Source organism: Fusarium odoratissimum (genome assembly GCF_000260195.1).
Source record: "Fusarium odoratissimum NRRL 54006 unplaced genomic scaffold supercont1.31, whole genome shotgun sequence".
Taxonomy (NCBI): Eukaryota; Fungi; Ascomycota; class Sordariomycetes; order Hypocreales; family Nectriaceae; genus Fusarium; species Fusarium odoratissimum.
This window is the reverse complement of record NW_022158715.1, coordinates 327,808-343,018: the sequence shown is the minus strand read 5'-3', so window position 1 is coordinate 343,018 and position 15,211 is coordinate 327,808. Positions and strand designations below refer to the sequence as shown.

The window sequence follows — 15,211 nt, the reverse complement described above, 5'->3', positions numbered from 1 at the left end:
GTCATATCGTGAGTGGTAGTCTAGAAGAGTGATGAGTCAATGCGTACGCCCTATTGGTAGCAATTATGGAAGACGGAGACCGACTACCACCGAGCTTGTGTTGAACTGACGGACTCTCCGCGAGAGTAACGTCCTAAATCCGCTGTCGACTTGAACGATTAGCGAGCTAGACTAATTATCAATCTTAACTTAATTCGAGTAAACTCAGTAAAGCCAAGGATATCCGTGGACCGTTGATCTTCACATGCAAGAGGCGTCTGATGGGCATGACGTCTCATCGCAACTCCCATAAGCCAAGATGCACCCAAATCCTCAAACCAGGCCAAGAATTAGTTAACACCCACTCATAAATCAAGCTTATCAATATCAGAGATCTTCGGCATTTGTGTACCACAAGCCCTACGAACCCGGCATGTCCTCTCTTCAACTCCTTTTGCACAAGGGGTTCTTAAAAGGATGACAATTTCTGATACATCACAACTCGGCTGCCTTGCATTCATCGCCTTTCACAACGTGGGATCGTCTCCCGCACGTCATGATAGTGGGATCGAAGGTTTAAGGCAACCCAGATAGTTGGTATCACTTGACACATCCGATTAGACGTGATGTAACTCCAATTGAGAGCTGCGATTGGCAGATCTCGTAGGCCGTCAATATGCGACTGATTCCTGACAGCGGAATTAAACACATCAAAACTTATCCAACGTGCGATAACAGTTTTGTCCGTCCGGAGGTCCTTATCTCGCTGAGGTAGGCTGCGACTTCACTGGCAGCTGATCTCTTTGATGGTGGGATACCAATCGACGTGTTCTCGTTTGGGTTTCCCGTAATGACTATCACAGTGCGATCAATTGCTGATTTGAGGCAACATTTCTTTCATAGCTTGACGAAATACTCTACAATTGATATCGGAGCCCGTTATAATCATGAAATACCGTTACGGACCGGCCCCACTAGCTCCGGTGCGGGAGGCGAATCACAGCCGGGCATCCTCAAAGGCCAAAGGGGCCGCATCGAAGCCGGCGAGGTCACGATAAAAGGAATGTGGCTCCTTTGTCTGATACTCCCTGTGTTGTCACTATAATATTGGCTCAGATCATGGCCGCCATCAGGTCGCTTTAGCTCTTCGAGCTAACGCACCGACGCAACCTTTGGTGTGATGCTCAGTCGCAGGGACCTCACACCTTCAGCTACCATGAGCTCCAGTGTTATACCACTTTCCCTTGCGCAGACGCGATTCTCGCTCAATGGTGCAGCACGGAGGTCCGATTCCGTATGGGATCGTAGTTCAAGCATCCCACTTCACTCGACATTCCACCAGTGAGGGACGAACATGTAAGAGCTGTATAACGCGCATGGTGAATGACGGTTCGAGATGCTAAATTCGGTGAGATCGCGGCGCCAATCTCGAAATCGAAAGATAATCGACGCAGAGCCTCAATCTTGCCACAACTATGAAATGTGATCAAAAATGCCCGCAGGAAAGGCCAACCCGTGCCGTCAGGTCGTGGTGATGCCAAGGATTCTTGATGGTTGATTCGCTGGCTTAATGAGGGATGGTTGTGTGGGATGGCTTGATGCATGTAAGTTTCAAGGTTCCAATATGGCAAGCCGGGCCGTGGGCGGGGTTTGAGCGCCCAAAAGCCTGGAGGAATTGTGAGGCATGACTTTGGACGCAGATGGCGAAATGCAAGGGAGTCTTTCGATTGTGAGCACAACTTCCCCAGACCATGCAATGGAGACCCCAATCTGGCGAATGAAGCCACAAGGATAAATCTGTTGCCCAGGTTTCACTGGTTCCATTGTGCTCCACGACAGGACACAGATACCGGAGCTTTAGCTGCAGTATTCGAGATGTTGGATGAGCTGTCATGATCTGCTAGAAAAGGTCAATATTGCCAGAATATCGGCAACCATTACCAACCCGAGGTCACGAGAGACACACCGCGTCCTTCTCCCCGATAAGGATCCTGGCCGAGATGCGCCAACCACGTAACCGACTCATCTGCCCCAGATTGGGCTATCCAACGCCGCAAGGGAGGACCGAGGTCCATCATTGGCGCGCCATCTACACCATCCAATGCCTTGTGGATAGACCGATGTAGGAAGAAGCTGCACGCTACCGCGGTAGCATACATAGGATACAACAGTTTCTTCCGTGATGGTGTGCTCTCCCAGCAGCTACTGGAGCAGCTGGGGAGAGCAGAGCCGCAAAACTGATGTGGTGTGATATCATTGGTGTCCCGTAGCATGGCTGATGATCGAACTATCGAGGCTGGATACTGGAGATGTTGTGTTGCAGCGAAAGAAGATAATCCGCTGTGGTGAAAGCCACTAGTTCGAAATATAAATTAGCCACCACCGAACCCAACATCCTAGAATCATTCTCTCAATAACAAAGTCGACCCCATGGGTTTGAAACTCGATACAAAAGGCCTAACAGTACTCAATAAGCTTTATCATTCTTGAGAGGCCCTTCCTTATTACCAAGTGACATCATGCCTGAATCTGTGTAAGAGGCGCCGATCTGCTTGACATTCGAAGGCTAACACGAGCAGGGCCATGGAAATCTATCTCAACGGCCCGAAAGAGTTGCCTGACGTCTGGGCAGGGCAGGGAACGCAGGGGGCACAGAACAACAAGAAAGGAACAAAGTGAATCTCGAAGGAATTGAAATTGATACCCGCGCAGGCGCACTTGACGACGAATGGATCAGAGTGTAAATATGTGAACTGGCTCCCTGGAAAGGCAGCCTCGTCGTTATGGTAAATTGTATTTATCATTGTTGCCGTATAAACATTGAGCTCGTTCTTGTCTAGTCAAATAGTGAGCACTGTCTCATCCAGGTTTCTACCCCACCTCTTGACAACAACTCCAGACAACGGTATCAAGCGCTCTGCGAAGTATAGAAAACACCTATGCCAGTAAATGCAAATCCATGCTGATAACAACGCCGGTAATTCAGAAGAGTCGAAGAATAACGCCATGCTCGCTATCCGATGGTATCAAAATCGCTTCCGTTCTTTGCCGCGCAGGCTGATCCGCCACAGGCAGCATATGCTTTTCGATTCGCACCATTTCTTGACATCATTTGGATTGACCTCTCCATCATAGCCCACACGACTAAGCTCGCCCGTATTGAGCCATGCTGCGAGATCTTCTAAAACAATTGGATCGTATATCAATATCTTTTCATGCCAGGATGGCTCTTGCGGGTTAGTAGTGCGTGGGGCAGATGTAACAGCATTGGTGATGTGATCAAACAAGAGCGTCTCTTGATCGCTCTGGGTGGCTGTGAGCGGTGTGCCATCGTTAGTTGTAAGAGACATATCCAATGGTGGTGGGGAAGAAAACATCTGTTCAGCGTTGGTATCAGGCGAAGAAGCAAATTCGTCGCTCTCGTTATCTTCGGAATCAGGGATCTCAATGACAGATTTAGCAGTAGCATTCTTGCGGCGAGGTGATGCCACCACCCGCTGTGGTTTCGCCGCTGATTTAGGCTTGCTTGGAGAGGCAGCGCCTGGTATCGAACTCAAACTGTCTTTCCTCGGCCTGCCACGAGGCTTCTTGGGGGTTTCAGGCGGTTGAGCAGATGGAGGCGGTTCTTGGGGCCCGGGGGCATTAATACTGTTCTTCCGCGGCCTGCCTCTAGGTTTCTTTGGACTACTAGTAGTAGCCGGAGGTGTCGCCCTGGTAGTTTTGGTAGGTGAAGATAACTTGGTGCTGGTATGGAGGCTGACCTGGCCCATACGAGTCTTACTCTGCCAACATTGGTCGAGTAGTGCAATCATCGCACTTCTCCGCTTGATAGGTTTGAATCCAAACCTTTTTATTTCTCTTGCCAGGCGAATGTCTGTGAACGCTTCATAATTGGGTCGAGGTGGTTGTGCTGGGAGCTCGGGCAAGCTCTCAGGTTCGTCTGCCGTCGTCATTTGATTTGCCTGGCTAACTTCTGTTTGTGCTAGCGGCGGGCGATGGACATTAGTGCTTGTTGACAGTTCACTGTCGGAAAAGTACGGGGAACTAGCTCTGGAGTCCACCAGGTCCTTCTCATCAGGCGATGGTATATCGTTGCGAGGCTTGGCAGGTGGAATATGATCATCGAGGACACGGCTCTCGACACAAATGACAGAATCGTCTGCACCCAGTTGATATCCAAAGGGGTTTGAAACATGACCAACCTCTGAGAGTCCTGTGTCGTCTGCAAGATTAATTACTTCGACATCGAAGAGATCCCCTTCTGCATCACGAGCAGCTGCATCCCAAAGGTTACTTCGTTGTTGCGGCGATTCAATCGCATCACTATTCAAAGGCATCGCGAAATCCATGTCGTGGTTCTGATCCGACTGTCTCAAAGCTGTCTGAAGATCCCTGAGGACAGTCGGGGATTCTTCTCTGGCAAGCTGGCTGGAGGTACCAAAAACAAAGTCCTGATTAGCAACCTGAGCCAGAGCCGCACTGGGTGACAACAGCACGGGCTTTGGGGGCACTTTCTTTTTAGGGGCTTTTGATGGTTTCCGTCGTGATGTGCTTTTGCCCTTAGCATTCTTTGTTTGCTCATTAGCCGGAGACCCCGCTTCCTTGTTAGTAGTGGAGAAATGATCAAGGATAGAAGCGTTGGGCGGCTCAGTATCTGGCTGACTAGGCACTCTGTATGCAGCCGTTGCAAGTTCCGTGATGGTCCTGGGCTTCTTCTTTTTTGGGGCCTTCTTCGTTGGAGACTTGTCAGGTGCCATAGCTGGTGCATCGGTACCCTTTGTCGCTAAAAGTTCAATGCGCTTCCGTTTCTTAAGGAAACTGGAGTCTTCGTCTGAAGTATTCGTGATGCTGTGAGATATCGATTCGTTGGGCCCTTCCATGCAAGAATAACCATCGACAAGATTCTTGAAGACAGGCAAACGTTGATCCGCTTCAGAGGACCCTAGATTTTTGAAAACAGATGAATCTGAATCAAGATCAACAATAGTCTTTTGAGCTGGAGGGGTCCAGTCCAATCTCCGTGCAGGTGCTTGTTCCAGATAGAGGGGTTCATTCACATCAATCTGTTTCGCCTTTTCCAAATCCTTGGACTCCTTTGGTGGTAGAAAGTGGCTACTCATAGTACCGGTTTTCTTCCTTGGCTTCGCAGGCTTGACTTTCTTTTGTTTGTCATCATTATCCTCTGCAGGGCTATGGTCTTTGCTAGCTGCTTTGCTCGACTGCTTCTTTGTCGTTGGCTTTGGCTTGGCTGTCCGTTTAGGCGCAGCTTGATTTGACACCTTCTGTTGGCGAGGCTTTCTGGTCGACTTGCCCGTGATTTTTATCACCTCTATATGTTCCTCTCGTTCTTTTGGTGGCTCATTGTCCCCAGCGATAAATCCACCGTTTCCAGATACATCTTCTGCGAGTCCAGTGGCTTCACCGGGATGGGATAATGTCCAAGGCAATCCCGTCGATGGTGTCGAAACAACCTTTGGCGCCGATTCTGTTGCTGGATAGAGTTGGCGAGCAGAGATGAAACCAGAGGGCCCATCTATCGAAAGTGCTGCGGCTCCGCTTCCATTATGTACCGAAGGTTGGGATGTGGTTTTCGTCGTTAAAACGTCCCGAAGCGATGGGAGGTCAGGAGATGAAGAATTGACGTGCAACGGTTGACGTCTTGTGTCTCCTAGTGGCGAAGTCCCAAATGCATTAGAGGATACCATGACACTCAAACTAAAGTTTATGGACCGAGAGCGCAGAGCGCATCTCAGGCCCGATATTTGTAGCAGAATGATGTCGAGGTTGAAAAACGTTGAAAATAAGCAACGGCGGGGTCATGATTTGAGAACGCCTAATCTTGGTATCCGAGCCATAGAAGTGGTTCGCCTTCAGGCGCAAGGGGTTCGCCAAAATCCGAGTCGACGCTAATCCCTGCCTCGCGATCTGGTACGCGTTGTCACCTGATACCTCACGTGACTGTCTCCGGGACCCACCCCACGAACCAGAGGCGTCCGAGGAAGGTAGGGCCGGGATTTGCTCCACACCCACAATCAAAGATTATTGAGAAATTACTCTACTCCTCTTCCTTTTCACCTCTCGTCGACACAACCTCTCAAGATCACCCAAAACCACCTTCTTCAAACCAGCCAAAATGGAGAACGACCGCGGCGAGATTGTGGACCTGTAAGACTTCCATTAGGACATTCGATATGGCCGCGCGAAGGAACAAATTCATGATACTGATACGGCATCACCAGTTACGTCCCCCGCAAGTGCAGCGCCACCAACCGCATCATCAAGGCCAAGGATCACGGCTCTGTCCAGATCTCCATCGCCAAGGTTGACGAGAACGGCCGTGCCATCCAGGGCGAGAACCACGTCTACGCCCTCTGCGGTTTCGTCCGAGCCATGGGCGAGAGTGACGACTCCCTCAACCGACTGGCCCAGCGCGACGGTCTCCTCAAGAGCGTCTGGAGCGGACAGCGATAAAGGATTTCAATCTGTGGTAAAAAAGTTACTCGACAACTGGTCCTGAGATTCCTCGACATGGGAGTCTGATACGAATGGGCTACAGGGTTTTGGGTCCGGGCACGAAGGCAATGGGTGAAAGAAACTAGGGTTGGCTGCATCTAGCAAATCCACTTCGAGGCGTTCGGCTCGATTTTGAGACAACATTACGATATCCCGAATATGTGTTTGAAGATGTGATGAACTGGTTATGCTCCGACATACGGCAAGCGAAGTCTCCTCGGACAGACTTCTCAGGTCAAACCACTCCGAGGATTCTGGGGCTACTTTGATAGTCTCCGTGCCGCAGATTGATTGACTAGGCCTTGAAAAAGCCGTGGCGCTCAAGTCTTTTGCTATGGTACAGATACGGGTCTAACATGAACTTTTCAACTTGTGACTATCCTAGCCTTACGTGCGATTGTAGACCAAATGCATCCTCCAACCTCTATCCCCGAGATCACAAAGGTCGGGCTCGATAGGTAGATCCCACATTAGTCCCCCCAGCTAAAGAGGGCTATTAAGGTGCTCATATGTTAATGGTGATGTTTTCAAGCCTGAGGGCAAGAGAACGAACTGATCTAAGCTCTTCTCTTTCCTTGAGGCTCATCTCCCGATGGGCGGTTCAGGTCAGAGGAAACACGGAAGTGGAGTACCATTGGGCATATGAACTCTACGTCACCAGAACTTGATCGGATCAAGGCTCGATGATTTTTACGATAAATTCAGGACTAGGTGCTAATAGAGGCAATAGAAGTTCTTGAAAACAAACCGAACCCTTAGGGTATTAATACATGTATGTTATACAACTCTAATAAATTCATACATATCCAAATGAACCGGCGACTACTATTAGCCAAGTGTTTGAATGCATCCACACTACATCACTCGCCGCTTGCAAGGCCTTCCTTGTATGCTGCCAACGCTCGATCCCGACAATCCTTATGCGTAACAATTGGTGCCGGATAGCCGTTTTTCTTGGCTTTGGATCCAGCGCCTCGGTTGTATGGATCATGAATAGCCTTTCTATCAAGATCCTTAAGCTCGGGAACCCATTTGCGGATGTAATCGCCATCAGGGTCAAATTTCTCGCTCTGTAGTAAGGGATTGAAGATGCGGAAGTAAGGTTGGGGGTCAACGCCAACACTGGCGCTGAAACCCCATCCACCATTATTTGAAGCAAAGTCACCATCGACAAGATGCTCCATGAAGTACCTTTCGCCCTTTCGCCTGCGAAGAAGTTAGAGAGACAACCCAAACATTAATGCTTTAACTTGGGTAGCTTACCAGTCTAGCAGGAGGTCCTTTGCCAGAAAACAAGCGACAATCATGCGACAGCGGTTGTGCATGTATCCCAAATGGTTCAGCTGTCGCATCGCCGCATCGACGATGGGAAAGCCCGTTCTTCCCTCGCACCAAGCGGCAAAATGTTCGTTGTCGTATGACCATGAGATGTTTGAGTATTCGGGCTTGAAAGGCTTGTTCATGCTGCTCCTGTTAGTCAAATTGACAAGATGCTTGCATATACTTCACTTACCAGACATATGGCCAATGGACCAAAACGTGCTTATAAAAGTCTCGCCAAGCAACCTCACTGATCCATGTTTGGATACCTTCATTACCACCATTCAACTTCTTCGTCTTGTTTCTATCACGTGCGGTCCGTACACATGTTCTCGCACTGATCGTGCCAGACGCCAGATGGACCGATATAGAAGAAGTCCCAGCCTCAGCTGGGATATTTCTCTTCCTCTGGTAGTTGCCGATCATCTCTTCACAGAATTTGTCCAGACGCTTCTTCGCCTCATGCTCTCCACATGGCCAAAGTGAGCGCAATCGCTCCTTTTCTTCGCCATCAAGCCGTTTGCTTTTGGGGGCGTCCGGAATTTCAACATCGAAGAGTTTCGCAAAGTCCTTTCGCGCACTGCTAGGGTTCTTCTCAGGCGGTTCGTACAACTCTAAAAGATCAAGATTCTCATGAATGTGAGCAACCCATGACCGATACCATGGAGTGTACACAGCATACTGCTTCCCAGCGCCAGTGTGGAGTTCTCCTGGAGGGACGACGCAGGTATCATGGACGACTTCGAATGCCTTGCCATTCTCTGCAAAATCCCTGATCATCGAGGCCTCGCGCCTCAATTCGTCAACTTCGTATTCCATATTGGCATACAAATGGCTGGCGCCCCATTCGTCCATGAGCTCCAAGATCCGGTCGGGAACACGCTTCCTCTTCTCAACTGTCTCCACGTACAAAGGGATATCGAGCTTTGCAAGATCATGTTTGATGACTTCCAGAGTTCGCAGCATGAAATCCACACGTACTGGGGATCTCAGGTGAGCCTCATAGTCTTGGGGGCTGATGATATACATCGCAATTAAAGGAACTCCTGCTTCTTTTGCCTTATCACTGGCCAGAGCCAAAGCTCTGTTGTCGGATAGCCGCAAGTCCATCTTGAACCAATGGACGACGGCTTTCTTTACGTCGATACTCTTGCGCTCCTGCGCTGTATCCTCGAGGGCACTGATAAGTACCTCAATTGGCCGCGGAAGCTCATTGTTGTTGTAGGCGCGAGCTCTCGCATTGCACATTTCTGGAGGGTAAAATTTCCGGATCGCGATTCCATTCTCTTCGGCTTCTCCAGCCTTGTGATGAGGTTGGCGCAAAGCATCTGAGGTACTGGAACCGTTTGTCTTGGACGTCTTTGCCTTTTTGGCCGGAGGCGATGAAGACTCGCGTTTGGTTCTCTTGGGAGGCATTGTGGTGAATCTTGCGGGGTGTAATATCGTCGTGCTTCTTGCAAGTTGAACGCGGTTTGGTATGAAAGAATATCGCAAGGCTCTTAGTGGTGATGCATGAATGCAAAGACTTAACAGTGACATATGGAAGGCACACAAAATTTGACAGATTCGGTCACGTTTGTCTACTGATTAAGAAAAGAGGAAACTTCAGGCCTCCCCTAATTTAATTTAATTAAAACTCGCCATTGTTTTGCTGCCGCGGTAGTGATATTGTGGCTGTTAAAAAGCATGGAGCTCCGATTTGAAGTACGTCATATGGTCCCTGGCGATCGAAGCTTACACCAAGCAGATCTGAGATTCATAGATCTCGAATGTTTAGTGACTGTTTCGGGTCCCTGATTGGCTGTGGGCGACTGAAGCATTCTCAAGCCCGTGCTTCTGTTAATTTGAGTGTCGGGAGAAGAAGACGGGTTCGATTGTGCATAGCGTTTTATTGACTTGCTGGCTGTACTTTATTTAGTGATTGGGTGTTGATACCTTATGACTGTGTGAATACCGCTCTGTGAAGTGAGTTCTTATGTATTTTGATTGGCTAAAATCCAGGCTTCAATCCGGTACATGGTGCTTGACGTTTGGTTTCGGATCCAACTATCTCAGACCTAAATTGCCTGTCAGTAACTCTTTTCGTTAGAATATTAATTGAAAGGAGGAAGTCAGCAGCTGGCCCCTGTCAGAACTGTGATGTTGTACCTGCCTTCATTTTCTACACTCTTGAGGTTTGTGATTGGCCGATTACTCTTACAGGCAGGAGTGGTAGGCGATGGATGCCTGTGCGCGTAAAACCTCACGCGTTTACTCGTCACCGCGCTTGACCTTAACCTCATCAACACCACAACATCAATATCACGACGCTCGAAAAAACATTTACAACTTCTCTCATGACTTACCATTCAACAAGGTATCGGAAACCGATCTCTTCTTTCGCATAAGGCAGCGGATCGTGATACCATACCAGCTGACCCCTGCCCTGACTATCTACCCGCTCATATGAGCTTGTACCACTTCACGTCCAGGCACTATTATCGAGTACGGTTGATCGAAAGAAGTGTGACTTCACATCGGACTTGATTCCGGTGTGGTAAACCTCCGGGCACCTTGTCCTCGAGCATTCGCCTCAGTCCCCGTGGATCGATGTCGTGTAGCACCGGTTTGTCTTAGACTGTCCTAGACGCATCAATATCTATCACGTTGGTCACAAGTCCCTGACAGACTTTTCGGTTTTATTTGTCGCATCTTACGGGAAGGTCACGACTTTGCAATTACTTCTCGTGGCTAGGGATTATCAGGTCGACATTGACGTCGATTTCTTCATCAGTGATGTCACAGATCAAGTTATGGCGGACCCTTCCGCTTGATTCTTCCCCCGACTTCCCAGTATTGTTGGTGTCCTTCCATACAGACACATCGGCCTACACTGTTCACGTCACTGATATGGCCAATATGTGGTCTGAAACACTTGATCGTAAGGCGATCTTTATGAGAGGTTGGAACGAGAACACTAGTATCGACCCTAGCGATACGCCTGATAACATGGCCAAACTCTTGGGCTGCCTCAATACTGCTCTGGATTCTTCTCACCCAAGACACAATGAGGCGAGCATTCGTCTAGATCGCGATTCCCGGTCTGACGCGGGTGATCATGACCTCGTCTTGAACATCACCTATGAAATACCTGGGTTACAGCCGCTCAAGTGGCCCATGTATTTGAAGAAGCTGCCGCCCTCCAGCATCGCAACGCATCTTGTGCTGCCTTTAATTCAGGCACACCACGCAAAGGATGTTGAAATCGAATTTCTAACTCGATCTCTGGGGAACAAAGACGCAGTTCTCAACAAGCTCCTGGACAAGTTAGAAGCCGTGGGTACAGGTATGGAGCATGTCTTTAATGCTTTATCTGGGAAGAAGAAGATCTCTAGAGCTGCGGCTGCGGAGAAAGTGCCTGGTCTTGCTCCTTTCGACCGTCGGCGCTGGAAGTCTGGCCTTGCGTATGAAGAGGACTGCCCGAACGACGCCGAGTCCTTAGTACAAAACGTATTCGAGAAGGGAGGGCTACAGTTTGAGCCTATAATTGATAGCGTTGAGTCCCCTCGGTTGGACCAGTGGTGGCAAGATTTCAAGGGCGCGTCCTCCGCCGCACATCCACCTCAGTACAAAGCGGCTGTTGCGAAGGACAAATCTCCGACTCCTCAAGACTCCGCAAAAGCACGTATTGAGGAAGACGATGATGACTTCCAAGTTCAGTCTACACCCCCACACCTTCTGCCCCAGGGCAAATCAACGCATGCTAAGGAAACACTCGTCGCTGATGATGCGTCTACAGAGGGGGAATCCATAGCTTCGGCAGGCAGTGTATCACCAGGCCCCGGCACACGCAAGCCGAACAAACCGGTTCGTAAAATAGGAGCACTCGGTGGAAAGAAGCAGTCCACTCCACCTCTTTCCCCCAATCCTGTACAGTCTCATGCTCAGAAAAAGTCATTGAGCCAACAACACGATGATTCAGAGACGGCATCCGAGTCAGAGGATGATGATAAACCAGCTACTGCTGAAGTTGAGAAATCAGCCCCTTCAACTTCATCACCACCACGGCCAGCGGCAAATAGAAGCGGCCTTGGACGTATAGGAGGCAACAAGACAAAGCGTCTAGTTGAAGAACAGCCAGTCACCCTTAATCCGGAAGCGGGCGAGCCTAGCACGGCAGCAGTTTCTCATCGTCATTCCAACAAGTTAGGTGCCATTGGGAAGCACAAGGACAACATAAATGAAGTAATGAAGACGACGAACGAAGACAATCGAAGGAGTCGAACCGCTACCAAGGAAGTTACAGCAGAGTCCAGGCCCAGGGAGACCTCACAGGAACGGGCGGACCGAAGGCGAGAGGAACTAAAAAAGGAGCTTGAAAAGAAAGCTGCTGCTGGTCCTGCTAAGAAGAAACGCAGATTTTGATCACATATTTTCTACTCTCGAAGTTGCAGGCTTAACCGCCGGGCGATTTACTGCTAACATCTTCTGGTACAATACATATGGACAATGCAATGTCGATTCTGGCAATTGATTATACCTCCTCGAAGAATAAACCAATATTGATGCATTGACAATATGATCGTCTCATTATGAATGAGCGATCAATACTACCTACCAAGACATGTGCCTTCATATACTGGTTCATTCCGGGGAGGTGTCCGCATCAGACGCCGGAGGCCACTTCACACATCTGGCCCAAGGTTCTACATCTTGTGGTGATTCAATATTGATCGGGAATCAGCAGGCGGGTATTTGAAAAACCTCAGTTACCAATTATGTATAACATGAGAATGCACTGCGCCTATCCGGCCGCACAGGACGCCATCGATGCAACCTCACAAGTTCATGCTGTGAACACCAAGGGAGACCAATTCAGTGGAACCAAGAGAAGCCATGATAAACATCCCTATCTGTCGTCTCTATATCGATTATCCCAGTTGATTCCCCGTCTACGCGCACGCCATTGCTACTCATCTGGCATTCATTGGCATCACAAATATCTGGAGCTTTCATGCTGAAGCGGAATATTGCTCCTACATACAGCTAAATCTTGTCCTTATGCATCAGTTGGAATATGGCGTAGCGTTTTCTGGATGTCTCTGTCGAATTTGAACTATTTAAGAGCTTCTATCTGATATGCCCATTCGAGACTCAACAGGCGCCAGTGAAATAAGCAAGCGCAGCCTCCGATATTGAGGGATCTATATCCATGTCTCCCATACATCAACGGTTGTCTCAATGCTACAATTGATATCTATCGAACGAAGGGTTGACTGAGTCGAGTAGTTTCCAGATCGTTGATCAATCAAGATCCCTGCATATGTTGGCACAGTCTTTCAAAATTCAGAAGCTAGTTTTGATGTTAAAGCATGAGAACGTGGTCACTCGTAAGGCACGGATTCTCAATATGCAAAATCACAACAATCGTATGATTGAGGCTTAAGGTGGCGCCCTATGGCGTACGGCTGGAAGGCGCTGAAGACACTCCTTCAACTTCCAGGACACCACACTTGAAAAACTACCACGCTCAGTCATGGTGTGTCGAGTTGACTCGGTCTCATTGGAGAGATATCAATACATTGTGTTGCGACTGAGGGGTCATCTCCAGCATGCTTCCGCTAACCATTGGATGTAATATGGAGCTCATACGCCATCTGTCACGCGGTAGTCGCACATAACGGTAATGCATCAAACAGACGAGATTGTGGCACTTACTTTTGAGGTGCTCATGGACATGAGGCAGTGGATCCTACTCAGGCTCATGGATTGTTAGCGCAGCAGCCAAGAAACGCCTCTAGGAGTGCGCCTAGGCGCAACCAACGAGAACACATACTGAACGTGGAGAGCTCCGCAGACCATGCCAGTGTGGCATTACGGAATTCATTACAGCAAGGGTCTTTTCACAAGGATCAGCAATGCACACCCCGATCATTAAAGCCAACAGATCAGATGATGGTCCTTGCGATAAGTGTTACTTGATATTATGAAGAAAGTGGAAGAGAGAGGAAAGGACAGCTACGATGATCTCAATGATGGATAAGCTGTGGCAAGCTAGCTGCAATATCAGCAGGGTTGATAGGATGATAGGCCACTGACACTTCTGACAGCAAACCGTGTCTTCAGGATAAGCCATTACTACCCTAGCTGCCGTTGCAATCTCCATAGCTACACTAAGGGCAGGCTTACTCGGAATACTTCCGGCTCAGAGAGATAGCGATAACAAACGGAGAGTCTCGAGTCAGAATGGATGATTCTCGAACGATGCCTTGACTCTACAATTGTTCCCTTTCTCTTCGAAAGCGGCTCAACGACTATTTCCTGCGATCAAACCATTACCCGAGGGCTGGACAGGGCACATGAATTGGAGGTGTTGGTTCAGCTCGAATTGTTGTCGCAATCGGGAAAGTAAATCTCCCCAGATCGTAATTATCTCGATAGTGGATCAGGTGGCTGCAAATGCTTGATGGATCGTACCAGGTACCGGGTTGCAGAAAATGCTTCCGACCGCCAATTGATGTGACTCGATCAAACTGGATGGTTTCTTCAGACTGGAGCATGGCACGGCGGAACGAAGATCGACGATTAGCCGGCTAGGATCATGTCCTTGACGAACCAGGTTCCCCGGTCACATTGGTGTGAGGCAAGTCACAGCGCACTCTTGGTGTCTTAGTCGTTTGCAGCGATTGTGCCCATCGTTCCACTGCGACACTTGTATTTTCGGTCTTTGCTGCCTTCATACAATAGCCAACTCAGTGTCATTCGTGGCCAATGATTCGCTACTCTCCTCTTGTCGAGGACTTGAGACCAGTTCGTGGACGGAGCAGTTAAGTCCAAAACTGAAGAAGTGCAGGCATACAACTTTAACTTTGAGCAGTTGGCATATGCGACGTTGGTGACATCAGCTTTCTGGACTAATTTGGAATGCAGAGTTATGCGGCCACCATCTCTTTAACACGAGATACTGCCGGTATGCATCGTTGGTGGCTTTTCAAGGCGCAAACGACCACGCTTTGCTCATTTTTGGAACAAGATCGTCTCGGAGGATCAAGGTGCGGTGCCGATTATTATGAGGATTGAATATCCATCTCATGCTCAGGGCTACCTGAGAGCTTACAAAACATCCCCAGGTATCTGATCAGGGGTGGGTGCAGCTGCTCCCCTCCGATTGCACCATAGAGATGTAGTGTTGTGTGCCAGCAGATCGCGAACTCTGACAAGGTCCTGCTTGAACTCTCGAGTCCGCCGTGAGCTGTTGGGAGTACCGTGTGAACAGGCTCAGCCAATTCAATAATATGACTATATACAGTACCGTACAAGCCTTGTCCCGCTTTTGGCTATAAGGACCAACCATGCCATGGCCTGACAATAATAAGCTTAAATATGAATGGACGAGGCTTCAGGGCCAACAAAAATGCAC

At 49.0% G+C, this 15,211-nt stretch overlaps 5 protein-coding genes across 9 annotated transcripts; 3 read left to right on the top strand and 2 right to left on the bottom strand.

The window, feature by feature from the left end:
- Positions 1 to 73: 73 nt before the first annotated feature.
- FOIG_13231 (uncharacterized protein) lies at positions 74 to 5,860 on the bottom strand. 5 transcript variants are annotated; one of them, XM_031214369.1, is made up of 2 exons: positions 1,925 to 5,860; positions 74 to 1,879 (listed from the first exon to the last, which is right to left on the bottom strand). In XM_031214369.1, exon 1 carries the CDS (start codon positions 5,682 to 5,684, stop codon positions 3,006 to 3,008), a length of 2,679 nt encoding a protein of 892 aa, XP_031056079.1. In that variant the 5' UTR covers positions 5,685 to 5,860; the 3' UTR covers positions 74 to 1,879; positions 1,925 to 3,005. The 5 variants fall into 5 exon arrangements, with proteins under 5 accessions (XP_031056079.1, XP_031056080.1, XP_031056081.1 ...); XM_031214370.1 differs by having other exon boundaries at positions 74 to 2,436; positions 2,488 to 5,860; XM_031214371.1 differs by having other exon boundaries at positions 745 to 1,876.
- FOIG_13232 (uncharacterized protein) lies at positions 2,280 to 2,903 on the top strand. Its single transcript, XM_031214374.1, has 2 exons — positions 2,280 to 2,512; positions 2,559 to 2,903. Exons 1-2 carry the CDS (start codon positions 2,499 to 2,501, stop codon positions 2,656 to 2,658), a joined length of 114 nt encoding a protein of 37 aa, XP_031056084.1. The 5' UTR covers positions 2,280 to 2,498; the 3' UTR covers positions 2,659 to 2,903.
- Positions 5,861 to 5,953: 93 nt separating the features above from the next.
- On the top strand, positions 5,954 to 7,750 carry FOIG_13230 (40S ribosomal protein S21). The gene is made up of 2 exons (XM_031214368.1): positions 5,954 to 6,144; positions 6,219 to 7,750. The coding sequence occupies exons 1-2, from the start codon at positions 6,113 to 6,115 to the stop codon at positions 6,448 to 6,450; spliced, it is 264 nt and encodes an 87-aa protein (XP_031056078.1). The 5' UTR covers positions 5,954 to 6,112; the 3' UTR covers positions 6,451 to 7,750.
- On the bottom strand, positions 6,687 to 9,481 carry FOIG_13229 (deoxyribodipyrimidine photo-lyase). Its single transcript, XM_031214367.1, has 3 exons — positions 8,006 to 9,481; positions 7,756 to 7,956; positions 6,687 to 7,698 (listed from the first exon to the last, which is right to left on the bottom strand). The coding sequence occupies exons 1-3, from the start codon at positions 9,349 to 9,351 to the stop codon at positions 7,353 to 7,355; spliced, it is 1,893 nt and encodes a 630-aa protein (XP_031056077.1). The 5' UTR covers positions 9,352 to 9,481; the 3' UTR covers positions 6,687 to 7,352.
- A 602-nt stretch (positions 9,482 to 10,083) lies between these two features.
- FOIG_13228 (uncharacterized protein) lies at positions 10,084 to 13,193 on the top strand. Its single transcript, XM_031214366.1, has one exon. The coding sequence runs from the start codon at positions 10,588 to 10,590 to the stop codon at positions 12,214 to 12,216; it is 1,629 nt and encodes a 542-aa protein (XP_031056076.1). The 5' UTR covers positions 10,084 to 10,587; the 3' UTR covers positions 12,217 to 13,193.
- Positions 13,194 to 15,211: the final 2,018 nt, after the last annotated feature.